Below are 25,121 nucleotides of genomic sequence, written 5' to 3'. Positions count from 1 at the left end.
ATGTCTGAAGTGATTCAGATGTTCAGATGTGGGCACCTGTAGTACTTTTGTTCCCTGCAAGCCTGGATAAATCTGCTTCTTGAGAGCAATTAACATTTTTTAATATGCTTTAATTAAAAAGAGCTAATTTTTGGACATTTTCTTAAATCAGAAAAGTATTATGGCATGTGGCATGGCATTTAACCTTTTTAAATGGCTGAATTTGCAAATAAGGGACTTTGGAATTTTATTCTTTCAGATAACAGATTGGTAGTTTTACTGTTCATGTAAGTTTTGAATTCCAGATTGTTCTTACACTTATGTGTGGGATGTCTATGAAGTTAGGTTAAAGTTACTACATAATACCTTTTAGTGCTTTAATGAAATAGTGAATTATTGTTACTTGACCTTTTGAAAAGGTCAGTAGTACATTTTGTTTCATTTTTTTAAAGGACATTTAAATGTAATGAAAGTCAGAACTGTAATATTACCATGAAAGTAAAGGTTATGGGGTACATTTAATTGTGTTCCTCTATTTTTGAAACTGCTTTGAGGGATACTGTGCTAAAATTCTCGTGGTAATTGTTTTTCGAGAATTTTATTACTCTTTTCATTTTGTACTGTTGGAGTAAAAGATTATATTTCTGTTTGTCTTTTTCTGCTTACCTTTGCTCAAATTTCATGTGTATTATCCTATTTAAGGTACAAAGTTTAAGCTGTTTACCCATTCACTTTGTCAAGAAAGTAAAAGTGAATATATTTTTTCAGATTCTTGAGTAAAACTTGGTGTGTTCATATGCAGAACTAGTGAATATTTAAATTAAATGAGTAACTTAATATGCTAGTTGCTTCATTTAGTAAAGGCCTGATAATGTGGGAAAAATAAACATGCTCTGATTATGATTAGGGAAATATTTCTGAGGTGCATTTATTTAGGCTTTGTAAATTTTCATGTTATTAAAATTTAGAAAATTGAAAACATGAAGCTTATAATGTATTTATTGCTTTTGATTTTTTCTTCCATGTGGAAAACATTTAGAAGACATTTCCTTTTTCATAAATTTCCCAAGAAATATCATATACATTTTTTCTAAATGTCTAGATTAATAATTTCTTAGAATTTCTTGTGTTTTGTGAACTTGTTTTTAAACACAAAGTTCTTAGTCTTCATTTTCGAACAGTCACAAACTTTTTGATAGAAATTTTAGTCATTTTCCCTCAAATACAATATTCTGTTGCTTATATTTTGACATTTAGATAAGGGTAATGCTTACAAAAAAAGGGAAAATAGTGCCTTTCTAAGTGATTTTTTTTTTTTAAAGACAGTTTTTATCTCCTTTTTTTTTTTAAGATTTATTTATTTATTTATACAAGTGCTGGGTACAGTCAGAAGCGTAGGAGGGAGAGAGAATTCACCAGAGCCAGAGTGGAGAGCAGAACTGGCAGAAGCACTGAAGTACACTGCCGAGGGGGACAGGGGGCGGCAGGAGAGGTCTGCGCGCCATGTGGGACCCTCGCCTCGCGGCCTGGATTCACACAGGCGCTGCAGAGGTGCGGGCAGCTCTGCAACCCAGTGCTCAACCGCTGCGCCACCAGGGAGGCCACTTTCTATGTGATTTTTATGTGATTCTGTATTTAGCATTTAGTGAAACATGAAAATTTGAGTGAATATTTTCAATTTTTTCCATAGGGCAGAGATTTCCACCTTAAAATATTGTTGCCTGAAGATTTGCAGTTGAAGAATGCAAGGTGATGTGGTGTTTTGTTATATTAGATGTGTCTGGTGGGGATGTGCAGACATTTAATCTGTAATAAACAGGTTGTGATTATTAGAATTTGTCTAAAAGTCTTATTAGCCAGAAATATTTTTGTTTTTTGCAAATCACTATGGCATTTGTAAATGTTTTTTTACTGATACTGAGGTGCTACTCAAAGGTAACACCTTAATTCTCTGTTTTTGTTTCACTTAAAGTAGTAAGCGGTGATTATGTAAACATCACTAGCAAGTACTGAACTGAAATATAAAGGAGAATACAAAATAGTTGGAATGTTCTTTTCTGACTTGATGTTGATTCTGTGGTATTATAGGGAAGGACCTACACTCTGAGTTTATTTCTGGTATAAATTAGGAATCTATTTGGGCTGTGGGCACAGATGTCTGTCAAGGGATGTCAACAAATGAGACTGGAATTACCTACAGTTCCCCAAATCTCATTTCTATTCCCAAATATCTCTGAGAGTAGAGTGGAAAAAGAATCCAGAGACATTTAAAAGTAGATTTGACAGGATATTATGAGTGGTTAGAAGTGGGCAGACAAGAGGGATAGGGCGAGGGAGGATACTGTCCAAGTTCCTGACTCAGATCATTAAGCTACAGAAGAGGTCTTAGGTGGAGAAGTAGAAGATAAATTGTTTTAAGACGTATTGGGTGTGACATATCTAGAGGAGATGTTTAGTAGGTAGTAGTTTATTGGTGTGGAACTCGAGTGTAAGACTTCAAATGGAGGTCTATAAGGAAGTTACAGTAGGCATGGAATCTGAGACTATGAGAATGGGTAGACTTGCCAGTGGCTGCAGGTATCAGATGAAATGAGAAAGCCAGGGACAGAGCCTTGATGGCATACCAACATTTAAAGGAATGGTAAATAAAAAGGAATGACTAAGGTTGGCCATAAAAGGAAGAAGAAAATACATGTTCTGTATATTATGATTAAAACTGTTAGTGTTACACTTGATCTTAACCAAAAGGCTGAGAAGCGATAAAAAAAACCTGTTAGTTTTATTTAACCTACTTTGGAGAAGAATCTAGTTCAATAGAAAACTTTACTTTGCATATGTTAAAGTTACAAAAAGATATACTGCTTGTATGGCATTTACTGATTGCTGTTATTTATATTTTGGAGTAAAGTTAATACTGACAGTTTGAAGAAGAGATTAATACTTTCAGTGGTAAAGATTTTATTAACTTGTTAGAATTACGTTTATGTCATTCTTCTCTATGTGCATGTTTGTATTAGCATACAAATAAATCTTTCCTTTTAATTCTGAACTTAATTTGTTCCATTAAAATTTTAGATTACTGTGTAGTTGGCAGCTGAAAACAGTACTTAATGGATACCATCAAATAGTACAACAGGTAAGTTCTTTAGAAGATTTATGTTTTAAGCTAGATATTCCAAATTACTCTGTTTTAAAGACCTGCTTTGTAGATTGTTGTAACAAACTGGCTTAATAGTTGCTGAATTTTGTAGGCTTCATCTCTGTCAAATATTTTAAAGATTCATATATTATATAAAATGTTCAGGTCTCAGAATCCTCAACAGATCTCTAGGAAGCATTTTTGTTGAAACTAATTTCCATCCTGGAGACATTAGAGTCTTCATATGCTTACACTATTTACGTATCTTTCACTTTTCAGGTGTTTTTCCTGCTGAGCCTGGATAGTAGTGGTACAACAAAATCCCAGGGCCCATTTAGGACTTGAAGAATAAAGGTTGCAAAAATGGGATTGTAATTCTACATTACAACAGAAAAGATGTACTAGAAATGGTTCAAATCATGTATAGATATATGCATATAATGAGAGTAAAAGCAGCATAGGTGAGATATAAGCAGGATTACTCTTTGTTTTTTTTTTTAATTTTATAACTGGGAATTGAACCTTTGATCACCTTCATACATTTCACCCACCACCAATCTCCACTCAGCCTTAGTGTTTAGGCTCCTCTACCTGAAAATTCCTCTAAAGTTTAGAGAAACTTACAGAAGAATATCACTGTTACTGAAAACAGTCAAAAATAATGAAATGTCCCTTGTAGAAAAATAAATGTAGGTGGAACTACATTTCTTTTCATATTTTTTCACTTGTATGTTTTTTCCGATTTTGGCATTTTTTTCTATTTAAAGGCAGGTTATTATCTATGCTAACTGACAACCACAGTCACTCTTACATAAAGTATTACTAAACCATAAGGAAGTACAGGAGATAAACTACTTGATTTGTATAGACTGCCATTGCTGGCAGTATAATTACAGCAGCTTTTTTAAGGAGATGTTTAGATTATTTCTCTGTTTTCTCCCCACCACCCCTCCCTATTCCTTACCCTTATTTGCATTTTTATTCTGAAGTTTAAGAAATGAATCTATGGAGATATTTAAATAGCTTTATTTTTTTTTTTAATTTATTTTTTATTTGTGCATATAGAAAGTGGGGTATAGACCAGAGGTAAGGGGTGGGGGGGGGGGAGAGGATTCACCAGATACAGCGTGGAATGCAGTACAGGTAGATCTACTGAAATACACTGCTGAGGGGAGCAGCGGGCAAGTCAGGAGAGGTCTGTTGTGCCATGTGGGTTAGTTCCCTGGCTGGGGATTAAACTTATACTGCAATGGCTGCCAATAGCTTGATAGCACTGATTTTAACCCCTGCACCACCAGGGAAGCCCTTAAATCGCTTTAAAAACTTAATAAAGGCTAGTTATAATAATAAGGTCTAAACTTTTTTCTCTACTAGGTCACCAAGAGGGTTCCTAGAAAAAGTTCCAGTTTACTAATCTCCTGGTTAGTTGTATAGAACCCAATGTCAGTTTGTCTTTATTTTTAAGTTCAGGTGACTATTACTATTTTCCTGTATCATTTTTTAATTCTAGTAAATGTGGGGTGGGGTGTCGGTAATATTTTTCTGTGACGGGCCAGATAGTCAATTTTATAGACTTTGTGGGCCTTAAGTTTCTCTCCTAACTGCTCCACTGTGCCATTATAGCACGTCAGCCACTATGACAAGAAGTTAATGAATGATGATGGTTACATTTCAATACAGTTTACTTACACAGGTATTTGGCTAGGTTTAGAATCTGGATATATTTGCAAACCTTTTTTATTACTCATCTATAGTAAAGTAAGAGGGGGGGAGTAGAAGTACTGTGTAAAGAAGAGAAAGTCAAAAATTTGTTCTATAGCCATGTGCCCAAGTTGTGAATTATGTCTCAAGTGTGAGCAAATTCATAACTACCTGGTATTAGTGCAGTACATCACAAAATGTTACAAATATAATTTTTTAAAGTTCTATTTATTTATACAAGAGCTGGGGTACAGGCCAGAGGTGCAGGAGGGTGAGAGAATTCACTAGAGCCAGAGTGTGGAGCAGAACAGGCAGACGGACCAAAAATACTGCTGAGGGGAGCAGTGGGCTAGACAGGAGAGGTCTGCCATACCATGTGGGTATCTCCCTGGCCAGCTGGGAATTGAACTGGCGCTACAGAGGCTGTGGATAGCCTCACAGCGCTGCATTCAACCCGCTGAGCCACTGGGAAGGCGCAAATATAATATTTTTAAACTTGAAAATTTTCTTTGCTTTATTTGATTCTGTAGTTATTTTAGGAATTGATTCCTAGGAAATAGAACCATAACTCTTTAAATACACATTCGACTTTAGAATATACTCTATTTTGACATTTTATTATAATGGTTTTATTTATTGAAAGATTGACTTCTTTTGATTTAATACAGTTTAGTCATGAAAGGACAAAACAACAATAATAGTCATTAAGGAAAGGAGAAAAATTAAAATAGATGGTATTATTGATAGTTATTAGTTTGTTGCTCTAACTAGATTTTTTTTTAATTATGTAGGTTTGTCTTTTTTTGTACTTTATATTCTTTTTACTCCCATAACTACCATATCACCTTTAAAAAAATAGAAAGTGGTTTACTTGATTTTTCTAAAGTGTCAGTAAACAGTATTGAAGGGAGAAAGGAGTATGTGAAGTTTTCAATGACATTCTTACACAGTTCACTATCACCAAAATATTTTGAGGGCTTTTATTACTCTTTCAGAATGAAATTGATGGAAATAATAGTAACTATGATCAATACTTCAAATTCTTACATTTTTAAGATAAAGATATAGCTAATATTCATTTTCACATGGACCTATATTTATTTGCTTGTAGTGTATGCAATTTTCATTGTACAGGTGAAATTAATTGGAAATGTTTTGATTTAGAGAATGCAGCATTCTCCTGATCTTGTGAGCTTTATGATGGAGTTGAAGATGATTTTGGTAAGAACTTATGTTCTAACACTGCTACCATAATCTGTGTCTTGTTTTTTTCTGTGTTTCCTTTAAAAATTAACATGATTAGAATTTTAAACTTCTTAACTCCCAGTCATTTAATGTGTTATGTTATTGTGTGTGTAAATGTGGTTGTTACTTTTCTTGAACTCCATGAGAAGTGTATGTAGGGAACAATTTGATTGTATCATAAACTGGGTGCACTTTGCACTAGTCTTGGGTAACTGCTGAAGAAGTAAAATGCACTCCTTGTCTGTCAGAATTTAACATGTGAGGATATTAGGTAATCATTTTTTTTTTAAGATTTATTTATTATTCATTTATTTATACAAGCACTGGGTATAGTCAGAAGCGCGGGAGGGCGAGAGAATTCACCAGAGCCAGAGCGGGGAGCAGAGCAGGCAGAAGGACCGAAGCACACTGCTGAGGGGAGCAGCGGGCGGCAGGAGAGGTCCGCGCGCCATGCGGGACCCTCCTCCGGTGGCCGGGGAGCAGCCGGGGATCGAACCGGCACTGCAGAGGCTGCGGGCAGCTTCGCAACCCAGCGTTCAACCACTGCGCCACCGGGGCGGCCCCTAGGTAATCATTTTTTAAAGATATAATATAGGGTGTAATTTTGTTTACTACTATAGATCTCTGAAAAACTTGTTAGGCTTCATAATGTGCAAAAATAGTTATCTGCAGTAAAAATTAGATATAGTAAGTGATTATTCATCAGAACAATTATGCAAACATTTGATTATCTTGTGATAATCAAATGTTTATTATGTAAATTTTTAATATTAGAGGGCAAGTGATAGTAAATAACCCCAGGCCCGGGACCTAACAAACTTCTAATCATCTTTCTTTCCCAAGTCATTTAGGAGAAAGGGACTGAAGTATTTTAAAGGATGTTGTATCCATTCCTCTCTATATATGCCAGTGTATATCTGTAATAGTTAAATGTTTTATGGTTGTATTTATATACTTACAACCATAACAGAGTTAATGATGGTTCCTTGTGGCTGCTTTGTATCAGTATACACACAACACACACACGATACTTAGTCTCAGTATGTCTGTTAAATCTCTTTATTGCAGCACCTCATCTTCTCTCAACCCCCACAGCCACCCACCTTTTTTTTTAAAGATTTATTTATTTATGCTTACAAGAATTGGGGTGTAGGCCAGAGATGTGGAGGGTGAGATGATTCAGCAGAGACAGAGTGGGGAGCAGAACAGGTGGATCTAGTGAAATACACTGCTGAAGGGAGCAGCACGCCAGACAGGTGAGGTCTGCTGCGCCATGTGGGTTACCTCTTCGGCCTGGGATCTAAGTAATGCTGCAGTGACTGGTGATAACCTGATAGCCCTGAGACTCCTGCACCACCAGGGTTTTGTTTTTTGTTTTTTTTTTTAACATAACTCACCATTTTTTATGCCATCTGCTTGTTGAATAAACTAGATTAGTATCTTATAAAATTTCCCAAATTCTGGAGTAGGCATTAACTATAATATCTTTAATATTTTTCTGCTTTTTGGTAATCTGAAAATTAGATCTAGAGATCTCAACAGAGTAGGGTTCATTTGCCATGTGTTTTCTACTGCTTACATTGCTTCAGGAGGCACATGGTGTCTGGTAGTTTGTTTTAGTAAAGATTGACTAATAAGTTTAGATTCACCTAATAAAAATTTTCCCATCAGTCTATCATCTAATGATTTAGCATCCAATAATGGTCATTGCCCTACATCCACAATTTTATTAGGGGTTATAAATGATGATTTTTCATTTCATCCTCTACAGTTACTAACTGAAAATCATCTATAGAGAACTTCCCATATCAATTATTTAGTTCTTTGATGTATAGCTAATATTGGGGAGAAAAGAGGAGTGCTTGTTTCTTTTCACTTTTTCAAAAATATCCATTTTAAGAATAATGAGTTAGTGCCTAGTAATTGTCAAAGGGAACTAATAACATTTTTGTATTCTTATGAGTTCATGGGTTTTTATATATTTGGTTAACTTTAATCCATTGCAGTCATTATTTTGGTGCTTAACTTGTCCCATTTTTGGTCAGTGTACATCCCTCCATGTTGGCTCCTGATTTTTTTTTTTTTTTTTAACATAACCCAAGCTTTGCTTTCTGATACCAGTTGTCCCAGGTTCATTTAGTTATCCTCTCCCAGAAGTATAATCAGTTATTCCTTGACTAGCCATGATTTAGTAGGAAATGTATTTGGATGTCAAAGTTTGAAAAACTTTAGTGCTCATTGCTGGTCTAGTACGTTTCAGTGAAAAAAGCTAGGAAAAAAATACATTTTAGAAAGAGAATAATCATGAGTCCATACTGGTATTTCTAATTCAAATTTGGCATGATAACAACTTTAATTCTTTGAGTTTTATACATATATCTCTTACTCAGAAAAATCTTGGTTTTTAGTATTAACAATTTTTATTATGTTTACCTATTACATTTTACTTAATGCTTTTCCTACCTCTTTATATTTGTTTTACAAAATTAGAATGCTGATATATTGCAGCTAACAACTGAAAGCAGTTTGGTATTTCCTTGTGACTCTTTTGCAAGCTTTTATTCTTAGAAGCAGCTATTACACATTGAAAGTTTAGTTGCTGGAGTTGTTCTGAATCCCCCCTTTTTTTAAAATTTTTTTTTTTGAAACTATTCAATTTTTTAAATTTTTTTTAAAGATTTATTTATTTATACATACAAGCACTGAGTTCAGTCAGAAGTGCGGGAGGGTGAGAGAATTCACCAGAGCGGGGAACAGAACAGGCAGAAGGACTGAAGTACACTGCTGAGGGGAGCAGCGGGCGGCAGGAGAGGTCTGCGCACCATGTGGGACCCTCCTCTGGTGGCCGGGGAGCAGCCAGGGATCGAAAGGGTGCTGCAGAGGCTGCGGGCAGCTTCACAACCCAGCGCTCAACCGCTGCGCCACCGGGGAGGCCCCTGAATCCCTTTTTAATTTCACAACAACTTACTGATATATAGGGTTTTGATAAAGTTTGGATTAAAATAAAGAATTTAAAATCACTTTCTAAAGTTTAAATTTTGATTTATGAATTTCAAACTCTAAATACAAAGGATTGTCAAACTTGATTTTAAATTTCGTTAAAGTCCAAAATATAATAACCTTACAAAAGAGGTAAGGGGGAAAAGCATATTTTGGTTTATACCCTCTTAATATTGGAAAATATTTAAAAAGTTTATATTTTTATCATTTTAATAAGCTTTGAAATAGATAGAATAAGGGAACCAGAGTAAAATGTATATACTGTGTCTCATTAAGCTCTTATTACTGAAATTATCTTTATTAGGTTGTTAAGCGCATCTCTATTGGTCATTTAATTTTGATGTAACATTTATTCGTTTGAAACTAAAATGAAGTATGAGGTTGATCCAATTCACAACATTCTATTTAGTATAGTTGCTTTGCATTTCTGAGTAAAAGTAGATATTTCAACTTTTTAAAGAAATTATGGATAGAGTTGATGATATGGCACTTTTAGGATAGTGTAAGAATTAATTTGTTCTGTTGTCACTAATAGAGTTCATAAAATATAATCTCCAATGGAAGTATTAAGAATGATGCCCAGATAAAATCAGTAGTTATTCAACTTCTTCAGGAAATTTTGTAAGTTTCCTAGTAGTTAGGCATGTAGCAGTTTAGTAAATAATAAATTAATAGTGGCCTTTATTTTAAAAGAATTTTCTCAGTAGGTGATTTAATTCTTCTTTTATAGCTGAGGCACTAAACACTTAAGACTCAAATCTAGGAAATGCAAAAGTCAGTATTTCAAACTTCTGTTTGTAAAGCCTATTTCTACTGTGGATTTGTCCTCCTCCTGTAGAAAGATGCTTTGCTTCTCTGCCTTGGCTTTGTTCTTGTTATGGTTTTAGAATATAGGTGATTTGACCTTAGATAAAAGAGTTAAAATACATTTTACTTATATGGATGTTTGTTTTTATTTTCAATATTTGTGGGTAACAGAAATTAACATTTTTTAATAAAAATAGAAATTTCAAAAGAAATACAGTGTATAGATAGAGGAGCGATTTTTTTTTTTAGTAACAAATTTAGTAAAATTTATATTGCCTTAATATAAATTTATTTCTATGGACCAATTAGGCTGCTTATAGTTTACAAAAAAGGCAGTATACTACTTGTCTTCTTGGAGCTTCTATTTATTTATTTATTTATTTATTTTTAATAGAGGCATGTTTTATTTATTTATTTATTTGTTTGTTTTTTTTTTTTTTTTTTTTGTTTATACATGCACTGGGTACAGTCAGAAGCGCGGGAGGGTGAGAGAATTCACCAGAGCCAGAGCGGGGAGCAGAACAGGCAGAAGGACCGAAGTACACTGCTGAGGGGAGCAGCGGGCGGCAGGAGAGATCTGCGCGCCATGCGGGACCCTCCTCCGGTGGCCGGGGAGCAGCCGGGGATTGAACTGGCGCCGCAGAGGCCGCGGGCAGCTTCGCAACCCAGCGCTCAACCGCTGCGCCACCGGGGAGGCCCCTGGAGCTTCTATTTAAATTCATATTGGCATTATCTAGGTTTTACAAACCTTTCATAGTTTTTTTTTTTTAATCCTTTTTCCCCCAAAGATTTATTTATTTATTTATACAAGCACTGGGTACCATCAGAAGCGCGGGAGGGTGAGAGAATTCACCAGAGCCGGGAGCAGAACAGGCAGACTGATGAAGTACACTGCTGAGGGGAGCAGCGGGCGGCAGGAGAGGTCTGTGTGCCATGTGGGCCCCTCGCCTGGTGGCCAGGTATCAAACTGGCGCTGCAGAGGCTGCAGGCAGCTTTGCAACCCAGCGCTCAATCTCTGCGCCACCGGGAAGGCCCTTTTTTAAAAAACTTAAAGTAGATTTATAACTACATTCAATAATGGCCCATCCTAATTTTGAAATAATGTTTTATAAATCTGTTGTTTTAGTATTAATTTATAGTATCCTATCCTGTTTTAGGAAGCATATAAGGACTAATAGATTAAAATATACACTTAAATGAATAAAATGTTTACCTTATTAGGGTTACATTTGCCAGAGACATTTATAATCTTTATACTAATTACAATTATGTTTGTTATATATTTTATCTGATTTCTTTCTATAAAATTTCCTAACTTTGTGTATCTTTTGATAATCTATAGGCTTTTTTTTTTACTTTTCAAATACTATATTTGTTAGGTTAGCACCTTTGAAGTAAGTGTTTAATATTCAGCCTCAGCAATTCTAATGATGATTGTATTGCTTGTAAAAATGTAAATGCTAGTTTTGTTGACTGGAGTCCAAACCATCTTAAAGACACCTTAGGATGGCCTGGCAGAGAAAGGAAACTGTGATCTAAGCCATATAGATGGCAGGATGTTTGACTGACTTAGTTGGGGAGTAATACAGAATTTAAGTCAGTGAAAGAAATTGGCAGGTAAGTAGTTATTGTGATAATGAAGGGCCTTTGTTGGTAATGGTATATAAATAATGGTATTTATTAATATATCAGTCTAGGCAGTGTACTTGAGTTCAGGCTTTTCTTCAAAAGTACATGTTTCTTTCTATCAAACCTTCTATCCATAGAAGGAGAAAGATAGGTAGGCCCTGAGGATTGGTTTTTTTTTCCTTTTTTTGCTTTTTTTTTTTTTTTTCCCATTTCTGATTGGCATAACAATCTAGGAGAGTATTAGCATATGGTCTTTACATGGCATAAATAATTGACATTTTTGAATGTCCTTTACTGCAATCCTTCAACATTTCATGTCTTTTTTTTTTTAATTAGAAAAGGAATGATTTAACTGGGTATTTATAAAAATAGTAGATAATTTAGTCAGACACAAAGATGATGAAATTTTGTTTTGTTATATGGTACTAACAATTCATTGTCTAGCATTCCACAGTTAATTCAAGGTTTTCTTTTAAATAGGAAACTGTTTTAAAGAACAAACAAGAGCTTTGTATACCGTCTCCTCCTCCCCAGTTCTACTCAAGTCTTATTGAAGAGATAGGAACTCTTGGTTGGGATAAGTATGTCTGATTTAAAATATGTTTTAGAAATGCCTTATTTTACCTATTTTCAATATATTTGCAGTTTAAACTATATTTTACCCCTGTTTAGTCATGGTGTGTCCTTATAATGAGAGTATCTGATCCTTATTGTGGCTATGAATTAAGGGGATATTTTCATTAAGGGAGTTGGTCTATAAGGTAAAATGTTAAGTAATTTAGAAGAAGTTAACTTTCATGTACTGAACATACATTTTTATTTTCTTGAGTGATAATTGACAAAACATTGTAATATATTCAAAATGTACAGCATCGATGATTTCATAACATATACATTGTTTAAGGTGTCCCACAAATGAGTTAATTGCCACATCTGTTGCCTCACACATTTGCCCTTTTTTCTATAGTTTTTGGATCTACTTCTTATTGTTACCATGGAAGGGAGCATTTTAAGAATTTGACCATTTTCTCTGACATTATCCAATGTTTAGTTTTATACCTGTTAGATGTTTTCTATTTGTCTCACCTCTTTAGTATTTGTTTGTTTGCTTTAATCTGTCTTCATTTGAATTCATAAATAATTTTATCCTTGGGAGATAGCTGTCAAAAGTGCTTGCATGCTTGTCTGGAAATTTTTTAAATTTAATATGACCTGTGGGACTTTGAGTCCTATTGGTTATCAGCACTGTGTCTTGAGTAGAATCCACAAAAGTTTGGGTGGTGAAGTGTGGATAAATTCACTCCAGAGAGAAGCTAGAGGCTTGTTTTTGTTGGTGGTGCGCTTGGGGAAATGCCCCTGTTTCTTTTGGCTGCCTAGCATGTCTCAGCTCCTAGAAACGGCTATCTAGAATCAGATCCGCTGGCAGCAAATAGGAAAGTATGTAGCCAAACTGGGAGATGGGTGGTGCCCATTGAACTAAGTTGCCATTGAACTAAGTCTGGGAGGGACAGTAATGGAGTGCTTATATGCCCTTTTAAGAGCCCCTTTTTCATTTTCTGTAGTCCATGTAAGCAACACAAGCCCTGTTGGTTCTGAGAGGTAGGTGATTTGAGGCCCATTTCTCAGGTAGCAACCTTAAAAGTGAGGGTACTTAGAAGTATGGATCAAACCCTTTCCTTTTCAGAAGTGCATTTTGCTGGGGGTGGGCTATATGGTAAGATTGTGTCTCAGTCTTTCCTGTCTGTTTCTATGTATTTTCTCACTTACGTGATGTGTGGGCTTTATTCAAGTAGTGTCTGGATTTCTTTAACAAGTCAAGGAAATGAATAAAATATCTGTTTGAAAACTTTTGCTTAAAAACTTGAAATTAAGATTGTCAATTTTGTAGTATTTTTGACTGTATATACATATATACACAATTATTTTTAGTTAACATATAGTTTGGCCTTTCTAAATTTCAAAATATATAAAGTTTTTTTTCCCCCCCCAAAGATTGATTTATTTTTACAAGCACTGTGGTACAGGCCAGAGGTGCAGGAGGGTGAGAGAATTCACTAGAGACAGAGTAGGGAGCAGAACAGGCAGAAGGACGGAAATACACTGCTGAGGGTTGCAGTGGGTGCGACAGGAGAGGTCTTCTGTGCCATGTGGGAATCTCTGTGGTTGGCTGGGAATCAAACTGGCGCTGCAGAGGCTGCAGACAGCTTCATAGCACTGCGCTCAACCCGCTGCGCCACCAGGGAGCCCAAAATATATAAAGTTTTAAGTACTTTTATAATTTGATTAGTTAGTTAGCTTGAAGGATTCATGTAGTGTTCTCTGAAGGATGCATATGGAAAGTTAAATTTAGTGGTTTGGTATGTAGGTAGTTAAGACTCTCTATGCACCCTGGAAAAATCTGTGGTGGTTTGCTTGATACTCAGTTGCTGAATTTAGTTCCCCTCTTAGTGCAGATATTTAGAGAAATCACTTTTTATGATTAGGTGTATTATATATTTTCCACTTTGAACTGAAGCAGGAATAAAGATATGCCATTTTAGTTCTTTATCACTTAATAATCACTATCAGTACTATTTTTGTATTCATTCTACGTATTTAAAATATTAGTAATTTGCATGTCATTTTTAAAGCTATTTTCTGCAGTTCAGTCTTTTAATAGCTAAACTAAAAAGAACCAGAAAATCAAATAGCCATTTGAAAGAAAACAAGGAACATACATTAAGTGCAGAATATATGCCATTTAATAACTTTTATATCATAACCTGATAGCTGAAGAAAAACTAGAGACATAAACTATAAAAATTCATTGTGATTATTAGAGAAAGAAAAGTATTCTTTTGTTTATGTCTCCTGCTTCTTTTTATATTCCTTTTAAGCTTTTTTTATTTAGAACTCTAGTTCTTCTCTTCCATGGATCAATTTGTGTCTTTTTTTTCCCTGCTGAATATGATTGTATATGGTGTACCTCTATGTAGGGTTGGGTTGGCCATTCTTGCAGATATGTACTTAAGTTAATCTGAAGTTTTTATAATTCTTAATCTTACTGTCTCTCTAGTTAATAATCAAAGTTGTAGATATGTACTTCAGAATACTAAGCATTTGTACTCTGGTTCTTACTAACAATTATGATTTCAAGTTTTAGCTGATGAAAACTACTAAAATAATGAATCCAGATAATATTGTGTAGTAAGGACTGCTTAAGTCTGTATAATTGCTTTATTTTATTACGTCTAAATTTTATCTTGCACGTAGAACAGAATGGCATTATTTTCATCTGCCACATGCTTGCTCTTGAGGATATCATGCATTTATGGATGTCATCTGAAACAGCCCTATGCAATGCATTTGGTATTTTATGTTTAGGATATCTTTCTAATACAATACTGTCTTTATGAGAAGTCATGAAAAAGTTTTCTCCATTTCATATGTTGAAAAACTCATATTTCTTCTGAATATCTGACTTTTCATTCATGGGGAATATGAATCCTAAAGTTTAATATGTGCTCTCTTTTACTTGTTTCCTTAGAAACTTAGTTTTTTCCCTACTTTTTAAACCCATGCAGGATGTGGGACTTACGTTTCTGTGTTTTAGTCTTGTCCTTGCATTTGTTCTCCTACTGCTTTTCTTTTGTGCTGGGAATTTTGTTGTTTTGATTCTTGTAAATAGCCTTAAATCCTTCACAGAATGAGTGGTATTAAATATAAAAAAATCATATTGGCTCAATCGTTTGCAGCCTGTCTTTCATTCTGACATCTTTCCTGAAATGGTGTTTATGAAGGTTGCCATTTTATGTCCTTTTGACAAGTTCAGAGGTCTTTGTTCTTGACTTTTCTATTATTTGATGTTAGTAACCAACTTTTCCTTTTTAAAAAAATCTTTTCTTGATTTTTATGACCGTTTTAGGCTCCCTCATTTCTTTTAATTCCTTTTATTTATCTCAGATTTTTCTTAAATGTGCATGTCTCTTCATTTCTTCCTTTCCAACCTTCATAAAAATTAGCCATTTTTAGCTATTTATCACTTTCTAAATTTTTTTATATTGCAAACCATCATCCTTAATTCCCTATATCTTACACACCCCCCCCGCAAACCTAACCTAACAACCCTACCAAAGTTCTACGCTAACAGCTTGCTTTGGTTCCAGACATTTCTCCAGGTATGTGGGCTGGAACACATCTTGATTCTTTTCATTTATTCTTTTTGAGTCAGTTACCAAGCTCTTGTTAAGGCTGTTATAATGGAAAATTAGGAAGTCCTAACCCACAGAGTCTGGTACACTTTGACATATTGAAAAAATTGGATTTCAGGACCCTTAGAATGGTAACATTGACACGTGAACTGTGCTGTTCCCATACTAGAATCGCTAGAATCTTTCCCATACTAGAATCTCTCCCTGCCTAAGCAACTGACTAGCTTCATAATTCCAAATATCTTTTACAGTGACATAGACAGTAATTTGCATGATAGATTGATTTAAATAATTTTTCACAATCTTTGATTCCTAGACCATCTCAACATGTTTGTATTTTTCTCACACTCTAAATAAATTATAAGCTTACAGTTTTGTCAGTGCAATAGTAAAATCTGATAAAAGAATAAGATTATTTTTTAAAGGTAATATGAAGACTTTGCTGTGTTTTAAATTACATAGTTGACATTTCTAATCAACTATAAGTATAAAAAGTTAAGTTAGAATGAAAGAGAAATATTTAAGATATAATTGTGAAATTTTCATTTTTCCCCTTTATTAGTATTCTTTTTTATAGTGGTGACATTAAGAATATGTAGTGGACCTTAAGTTTGTTTGCATTGTTGTAATTTCTGTATTTGTTTCAATTCTATAAAAACAACTTCCAAAGTATAAGACGAAGATGGGTATGTGGGTTGTGGGTTATTTTGGGTATTAAAACTGATTCATAAAGGTGAGTGATTCAGAAAAATATCTTGATGGGTTAACTTCTGCTTGTGTTAACATATGACACATTAAAACAACATGAATTAAACAGTTCCTGGAATTTAATAGAATTTTTTGTTGGTATTAAGAATGTACTGGAGTTGAAAATACTGAATGTTTTTGATTTGTAGGTTGACTGGTCTATATCTCACTTTACCTGGGACAGATAGAACTGATTTATCCCTTTTATCCTGAGCCCTTTCAGTTTCAGAAGTATTTCAGTTTTTTTAAAAAAATACCAAGCCACCTTGTTTATAGGGTATCTGATGTTTATTTTAATAATCATATGATTCTACATAGTTCAGAAATTTAATAGCTTACCACAGGGAAGTAATCTGATGGTTCTGTCTTTTGTTAGACAGCATATTATTAATTAAAATGATAGAATTCAGCTACTTAAACCTTCAAATTTGTCTTGAGAAATATCTGAGTTTTGCTAAAATGTGTTATGCTGCTGAAAGATTATCAATATACTTATTAATTCAGATTTTTTTATTAAGTTCATTTTTTGGGTAATGACCGTAATCCATTAATGATATTTTCTGTTTTTCTCAGTGCATTTCAGAGAATTACATGACATATTGGATGTAATGGAGATACTTGTTTATATTAAATTAATTTCATAACTATATCAGGACTTTAATTCTGGTTTATCAGCAGTGTAAACTTGGGCATATAACATAACCTCTCTGAGCCACATTTTCTTTGTCTTTCAAATGAAACTAATGATGCTTAATAATAAGTTTTAAAAAGAGGCATGTTTTGTGTGTCAAATATTCCTTTTGGAAAGTGGGTATAAAGCTGTTAAGACACTCATTCATTTAAAAATGTCAGGACTGAATCTGAGCTGTAGAGCATTGTTACTTAATTATGATAATGGTCGTAGTAATTTTTTCGTGTAATACATAAAAACCTAGATGTCAATAAATATGATTTTCATACTAAATTACCTTTATAAATAGGATATACATATATCCAAATCATTGAATAGCTACAAATTAATAGTAGAAAAATTGTTATTTTAAATTGGTAATATATTTATATTATCTAAACAGAATTTGCATGTAGTTTAAAACTTGCATGGAATCAATAAATGTAAACTTGTCTGAAAACATGTTCTCTGTGTTCATATATAGAGCATTGGCACATACATAGAAGTATAAAACTTTCATATTCTTCATAAAAAAGCTAATTTGTGTTTTGCAATATATGCAACTGTCTAAACCTGTTATATTCTGAAACCAACACAAATCAGTTAAGTTCCTTGAGGAAAAGAATGAGAACAGTGTTAGAGAGTGGACTATGGTGGAGGACTGGGGATGCTTCCTTTGGTGGTGATAGTGCTGCTACAGGGTCTGCAGCTGAGGGGGAGATCCTCCGCCTTCAAAACACTAATGAGGATATATTGATAAACAGTGATACTTCAATAAAAAAAGATCATAGTCAAAGAAATGTAGGAAACACTTGGGGAAAAAATTCATTAATTTGATACTTAGCAATTGTGCCTTTTACTGTATTGTATTATATACCTCATGGTCTCTTATTTAAGTTTTCTAAATTCCTGCTATGAGTGAGACCATCCATATTTTTCTTTTTCTTTCTGACTTATTTCACTGATCATAATCCCTTCTAGCTCCATCCATGTTGCTGCAAACTGCACATGTTTATCTTTTTTGATTGTTGAGTAATATTCCATGGTGTATATGTACCACATCTTCTTGATCCAGTCATCTATTTTTGGGCATTTGGGTTCTTTCCATAGCTTAGCTATTGTAAATAGTGCTGCTATAAACATAGGGTGCAGCTGCCCTTTGGAATTGCTGTTTCTGTGTCATTTGGGTAAATACCTAGGAGTGGAATTGCTGGATCATATGGAAGCTCTATGTTTAGTGGTCAGGAAATCTCCACACAGCTCTCCATAGTGGTTGGACCAGTTTGCACTCCCACCAGCAGTACAGGAGTGTTCCTTTTTCTCCACAACCTCACCAACATTTGTTGTTGCTAGTTTTTTTAATATGTGCCATTCTCACTGGTGTGAGATGGTATCTCATTGTACTTTTGATTTGCATTTCCCTGATTGCAAGTGATGTTGAACATTTTTTCATATGTCTGGTGGCCATTTGCATTTCCTCTTTGGAGAAGTTTCTTTTTAGCTCTTCTGCCCATTTTTTGACTGGATTATTTTCTTTGTTTTTGTTGAGTCTCATCAGCTCTTTGTAGATTTTTGTGATCAGTCCTCTATCATTAGTGTTGTGTGCAAAAATTTTCTCCCAGTCGGTGGGGTTTCTCTTTGTTTTGGTAATTGTCTCTTTTGCTGTCCAGAAGCTCTTTAATTTGATGTAGTCCCAGCTGTTTATCTTTGCCTTCACTATCACTGCTTTGGGTGATGTGTCTGTAAAGATGTCTTTGAGGTGCATGTCATGTAGTGTTTCGCCTATATTTTCTTCTATGTATTTTATGGTTTCAGGTCTTATGTCTAGTTCACCAAAGATATATTTTATTCAAATGTTCTATTTGTTTTTATATTTCCTGGTCAGTTTTAGAATATGTCTAGTGAAATAATGATAACTAAATTCCTAAATATAAACACTAGATACGATTTTATAACTTGTCAAAAGTTTGATCTTTCCAACTATGACGTTCCTAAATTTATTACTTAAATGGGTTATTTATGTCTTATTTAAGTGAATAAAAGTTATCAACTCTATATTTTCTGAGATACCCAGCTTATCAATAAAACAGAGCATATGAAATAAACTTGTTAAAAGAAAAACTAAATTTGATATTACTTATAAGGCCTGTTTTTTACCCCTGTCCTATCTCTTCCATGGGCCAAACATTAAATACTCTTTCCTGTCATGAGTAGATAGAAGTATGTTCTATTTGTACCTGCTAAGCTGTTATTAAGGGTACCCAAATCCTCAATGTTTCAAACAAGATAGATTTTACTCATTTCTCATTTAGCATTTTCAGGCAGGCGGAAGGTGGTAGCTCTGTTCTGCAAGATTATTCAGAAATACTGATCATCCAAGAACCCAACCATTGTGGCTGTGCAGTTACCAGCCACACATGCTGCTGACATTTGTATTTAAAATAAATTAAAAATTCATTGTTTATATTAATCAATAGAAAGGGAGAATGAGAGAGGAAGGCACAGTTTTGTCATAATGATACAAAAGATCCATATATCACTTCTGCTTTGTCAAAATTTAGTGATTTGCTGGTACTCGTGTGACTAGAAAGGGTTCTTAGCTGGGTGGAGAGTACACTGCTAAAACATGATTTATTTGGGTGCTGGGGTGGTAAGGACTTATTACTAAAAGAAAAAAATGATAGTAAACACTTGAGGACAACTGGCTGTCTAGGTCACGTGTACTCAAGTGTTCATAATCACAATAAGCTTTTTCCCTTCTCTTCCAAATCACCGTGGGTAAAATGTCTAATTTTCATTGACCATGCTGAGATTAACGTAAAAATGTGTTATTTTTGTTTTTAGTATTTCAGTTCTTAAAGTGTACCAAAATTAGCCGTATTATCATTTTGACTCCATAGTTTGAGCATAACTTTTATTTTTCTCAGTGTATGACCTCTGTGTCCTAAACTTTGTGGAAAGATGATAATCTTTTATTTGTATGATTGCAAACAAAAGACTAGAACTTTTTTTTCTGTATGATTTAAAACATTTTGATGATGAGCAGTAATGTGAAGTATGAACAGCACTAGTTGGTGATTTCGTTGTTCCTTCTTTTGTCCCATCCCTCATGGTTCTCTCTGTGTTACTCACATTTATAACCATTCATCACATTATAAACTATTTAGGACTTATAATAAATAGCAGCAGGCTTTTTCCACATTTTCTATTCTCAGTCTTATTCTTTGAGACATACTCTGAAATGCTCGTATTTATAACTTCCATATTTCTACATAATATGCCTATAGTAAATATTGTTTGTTTTATCAATTTTAGGAATTGCATGTTGATTACTATAATAAAAAAGATTTAGCTTGTGTACTACCTTCTCTCTCCATTCTTCACTTTTTTTATGTTTCTATAAACAAACAATTTTTAAACTTCTTTCATCTCTTCGGTATCTATAGTGTCTCTTATTCTCAAATTAGCAATTACAAATTTTAGTGATCCTATTTTTCGCTTCTTGTATCTTTCCCCTTTCTACAGCTCAGTTCTTGTCATCTCCTATCAAATTGCAAGGGCCAGATGTATTTACATTAGTTTGTATAACTATAATTAAGTCTTTTAGCTTTTTTATTGTTGTATTCTAAAAATTGTAATTAGTAAGCAGTTTAATATTTTATGAATGCAAGTATTTTTCACTGAAAAGTTAGGCATAGCTATTACAATTTTTTTTTAAGATTTATTTATTTATTTATACAAGCACTGGGTACAGTCAGAAGTGCCGGAGGGTGAGAGGATTCACCAGAGCCAGAGCAGGGAACAGAATAGGCAGACAGACAAAAATACACTGCTGAGGGGAGCAGCGGGTGCAGCAGGAGCGGTGTGTCGCGCCATGTGGGACTCTTGCTGGAGGCCGGGGATCGAACTGGCGCTGCAGAAGCTGCAGGCAGCTTCGCAGCCCAGCGCTCAACTGCTGCACCACCAGGGGAGACCCTGCTATTACAATATTTAGCATAATATTACTATTTATAATTTAATTTAAAATTTCCTCTTCTCTCTTTGGTGTCTTATATATGTTAAAATAATTCCCTTAATTTCTTTCAGTATATAAGTTATACACTCTAGTCTACTGGCTTTCTTTTTCTTTTGCCAACCATGTCCCACTTTGTACCATTTGTTCTCTATTTTGTCAGCAGGTACTCTTCTAAGCATTTTGCATTTTTATAAAATTAGTGGGAAACTTGTTTTATTGATGCTATTTTTATTTGCAATTGGTTTTATTTATACCCTTTTTAAATTCCCTTTTTATAGTAAGAGAGGATATAAATGCATATGCTCATTTCAATATTGTGGTTCATGATGGTTGATTTTTTCAGAGTCAGATGCCCATATATCTGAATCTCGAAGTCATATTGATAAAACTTGATAAAGTCTTATGTTTTTTGGTGGGGATGGGGAAGTTGGGGATTTGAAACATTTGCAGATATAACTGAAAGAAAAATAATTATATATAAAATTGTTGCTATTTTTATGTAAATGATAAATTTTAATTTTCACTGTTCAAATGCCCTAGACTTTTTATTGATCATTACAATAAAAATTTTTTTCTGCTGACAGATTGTTTTACCTTGGAAGATACATATCTCATTCAGATTTATATCTATGTTTTGTTAGTGTTCCACACCTTTATTGCCCAGCATTTCTTGAAATGTACCCATTTCACCATTATATCTGACCAGTGACTATAATGCATATAGTAACTTTAAAAACATGTTCCCAAGGTTAAGAGGCTAATGTTAGTCTCTGAACTCTAGTGGTTATACTCTCATTCTGGTGATTAATTGAACAATCTTAGGCTACTTTTTATCTTTACAAAAGAATAGTATTATAATAATGTTAAAAAATATCCTCATGCCCAGTTCACTAGTAAATATACTGCTAAATTTGAATCTTTTTGGCAGTAGCTTATGCCAGTCAGTGGACCGTATTTTTACAGAATGATCTATTTCAAAGAGTATTGGTTTCCACTGTAGAAAATTCATGCATTTAGAGCAACTTAAAGCCCAAGCAATTGTGCATGTGCTATCTATTTAAAATATTAGTCATCTTTAATACATGCCCAGGTTAAGTGTCAGAAGCTATATATTGCTCAACAAGAAAATTTATTGTTAGGAGCCTAGGCTGTACCTGTGCTTATACACAGCATTTTCCTTAGAGGATCAATTTGAGTGTAGGAACTAATACCAGTCAGATTTTTGTACAATAACATTATTGATAATAAAGGAGAAGTTCATTGAGGAGAAAAACAAATAAAGGAAGAATAAAAGTCTCATACTGTATGAAACTACAGAAATGGATCAAAGAGTTTGACAGGAAGTTTAATGTGTACATAAGTAGAGGCTGACAGGAACATGCTGTGTATGCCAAAGGTTCTAGTGATGAAAAACCGAAACATAGTGCTCACTGACCACAGCATGAGCCTTGACACACATTGTAAATAATCCAGAGATCTATGACTGCATTAAGCACTAGGCTGGTGTATTAATGGCAGTAAATCTATAACATCATAAAGGGCTGGCATGCAGAAATTCCTCTGATTAATTTTTGTAATGGATTAATAGGAATATAGCAAATAATTTCATTTTAAATACTGTCATTCTCCAAACTCTCCTTTCCCCACACTGCCCTCCCCAGTGTGATCATTTTTTATTTCCTTCTGTTCACCAGACTTGTGTATGTGGATACTTGCTTCAGTACCATCAAATTAACAGCCGAAGATGCTACTGGTAGACAGCATCTCATCACTCTCAAGTTGAAGGCAAAGGTATGTGTTATTAAACTGTTACTGTGGTCAGAAAATACTTTGAGAAATGTACTCAAAGTTTTTATGTAAAGAAGTGCTAAAAATTCATTTTGGAAAGCATCAAAGAATTGATTTACCAGGTTTTTAAAAGCCTACATATAAGGACATGTCACTGTTTCAATTTCAATTTGACCAAAATATATTCTTCATAATAAAAGCTACAAATAAGATTGAGCAGCTTCAAAACATCATATTGTTATTTTTGTAATATCCTGTATAGAAAAGACTTGGAAGTTTGCCACCATCCCAAGTAAAGTTCTACTGAAGTTTTCACCTTCAACTTTTAGTATGAATTACCTTTGTAGTTCTTTTTCTCTGATCCCCTACCCCCAAATAGACCAACATATACATCATTTTATTGTTTTTCTGAATTTTTTTTAACTTCTGTGTTTTAAGAATTTGTAATGGTTATGGCTCTATTTATGGAGCCCTACAAGTTGATCATCTAGAACTACATACTGATTTTATTAGCACAAAACATAACTGTTTTGTCTTTACTTTTTAGTTCAAGGTTTTGAATTGTGAGAAATAAGTAGAGTAAGCAAGTTCAGCATATTAATCATTTATTTCGTAACCACTAGGGAAACATTAGAATTTGAAAAAAACCAGGACATCTAGCTTTTCTTTTTATTGTTTGGAGGAGTCATCAATCAATTCTATTTCAGAAGATTGCAGTGATGAAAAGATCAATTGTGTTTGTCCTTTTTAAAAATGTGTCTGGCATTTAAGCTTTCCACAAGAGAAAATTAATATATAAAGCTGTACTGGGTGACACAGAAAAGTTGTTATCTTACAGTGCCTCTATATCAGACAAGTTGAGAAATGAGTTTTTCTCCTTTTTTTGTACATACAGAATGTTTAGGTAGGATTTTAAGACTTGTGATAAGTACTGAAAAAATTTATTGGAATAGAAGTCTTATTTGTAAAAGATGTTACATGGATATTTTTGTTAAAATGTAAAAGATCATTTCCCTTTTAATTTTTAAAGGTGTGCTTGTTTAAGATCAAGGCAAAATCTGCCTTTATCCTTCCAAAGGTCACATATTGCCAGTGGCAATGGTTCTGTCATTTCCTTCAAAGCTTTATTTGTTTATATCTAATACATTGATAAGAGTTACTTTGCTTCTGTGAAGACCAAAATGAGATTTTTTAATACATCCTGTCCCGATTTTTTTTTAAAATTAGCCTCGTTTTAACAAGCTTTTCTATTTGCTAAGAATAATGCTTTAAGTCTATACTGCCTATTACTACACCTAAAAGATTTTTTTATTAATTCCGGTTAGAGACATTATTAGTTGTATTGAGAGTGAGGATGTAACCACACATGGTCCATTCTTCTGCTTTTTCTTATACTTTTCAATTAGATAAAGTGACATTGTTAACATTTCTCTGGAGAATATTTTCAAGTGTCAGTTTTTGCAGCATTGATAGCTGTGAAGCACTTTCATAGATGCCCTGGCAAGAGAGAAGAGAAAGCTTTGAGTTATAATTTATTAGAGTCTTTATTTGTCCATTTAGTTCAGTTTTCATAGAGACCAAAGTTGTCTTTTAGATTTGGTAATTTTTTTTTTTTTTTAGGAATATATGCGTCATAGACTATCCGTTAATTATAGTGATAGCTACAACTATATGTTAAGAGTTCACAATCCAAATCTTAATGCAAAATAAATTTTAAAGTGACAAGCTCATTGTTTTAAACAAACCTTAGAATAGGTTTATTTTCATAAATACATAAATATTTCATGTTTTTGCTATGTAGTGAAAAAATGTATTTGTTTTATTCTTGAATACCTACTCTCCCAATTTTGCCACTCCATATTGTCTTCAAAAACTTACAAAGAAAACATTACAAATTTTTATGAGGCACATCCTGTTGATAATTTAATTAAAAAAATAAATATTTGGGATATAAGGAATTATTAAAATAAATGGAACAGTTGAATTTTTCTTTTTTTTTTTTTAATCAATACACACACATGCGCGCACGCACAAATGTAGTATATCCTGAACTATGGGGTGGAATTAATCTTTTCTTTAAAAAAGAAATAGCCTAGGACTGTGCAGCTTTGACCAAGATCAGAACTGAAACAAATCACAGATGTGAATCAGAGACTGAGTACTCTGTCTCCGATGGCCATTTTTGTAATTTGCAATTTGTGTATATTTACT

General features: G+C 33.8%; 1 protein-coding gene across 6 annotated transcripts in view; it reads left to right on the top strand.

Moving 5' to 3' along the window:
* The window catches only part of FANCL (FA complementation group L), an 88,474-nt gene that overhangs the window by 10,336 nt on the left and 53,017 nt on the right, over window positions 1-25,121 (top strand). For 2 of the 6 annotated variants that reach the window (XM_037526831.2, XM_054701549.1), the window contains exons 2-6: window positions 1,670-1,728; window positions 3,055-3,115; window positions 5,984-6,040; window positions 11,981-12,081; window positions 22,817-22,913. In XM_037526831.2, coding sequence (XP_037382728.1) covers window positions 1,670-1,728; window positions 3,055-3,115; window positions 5,984-6,040; window positions 11,981-12,081; window positions 22,817-22,913 — 375 coding nt within the window. The other 4 variants (XM_054701550.1, XM_054701551.1, XM_054701553.1 and 1 more) reach the window with 4 other exon arrangements.

This window comes from Talpa occidentalis, unplaced genomic scaffold, assembly GCF_014898055.3.
Source record: "Talpa occidentalis isolate TD23 unplaced genomic scaffold, MPIMG_talOcc4v2.1 talOcc4.5, whole genome shotgun sequence".
Taxonomy (NCBI): domain Eukaryota; kingdom Metazoa; phylum Chordata; class Mammalia; order Eulipotyphla; family Talpidae; genus Talpa; species Talpa occidentalis.
The sequence above is the reverse complement of the archived record's forward strand: the minus strand, read 5'-3'. Positions and strand labels throughout refer to the sequence as shown.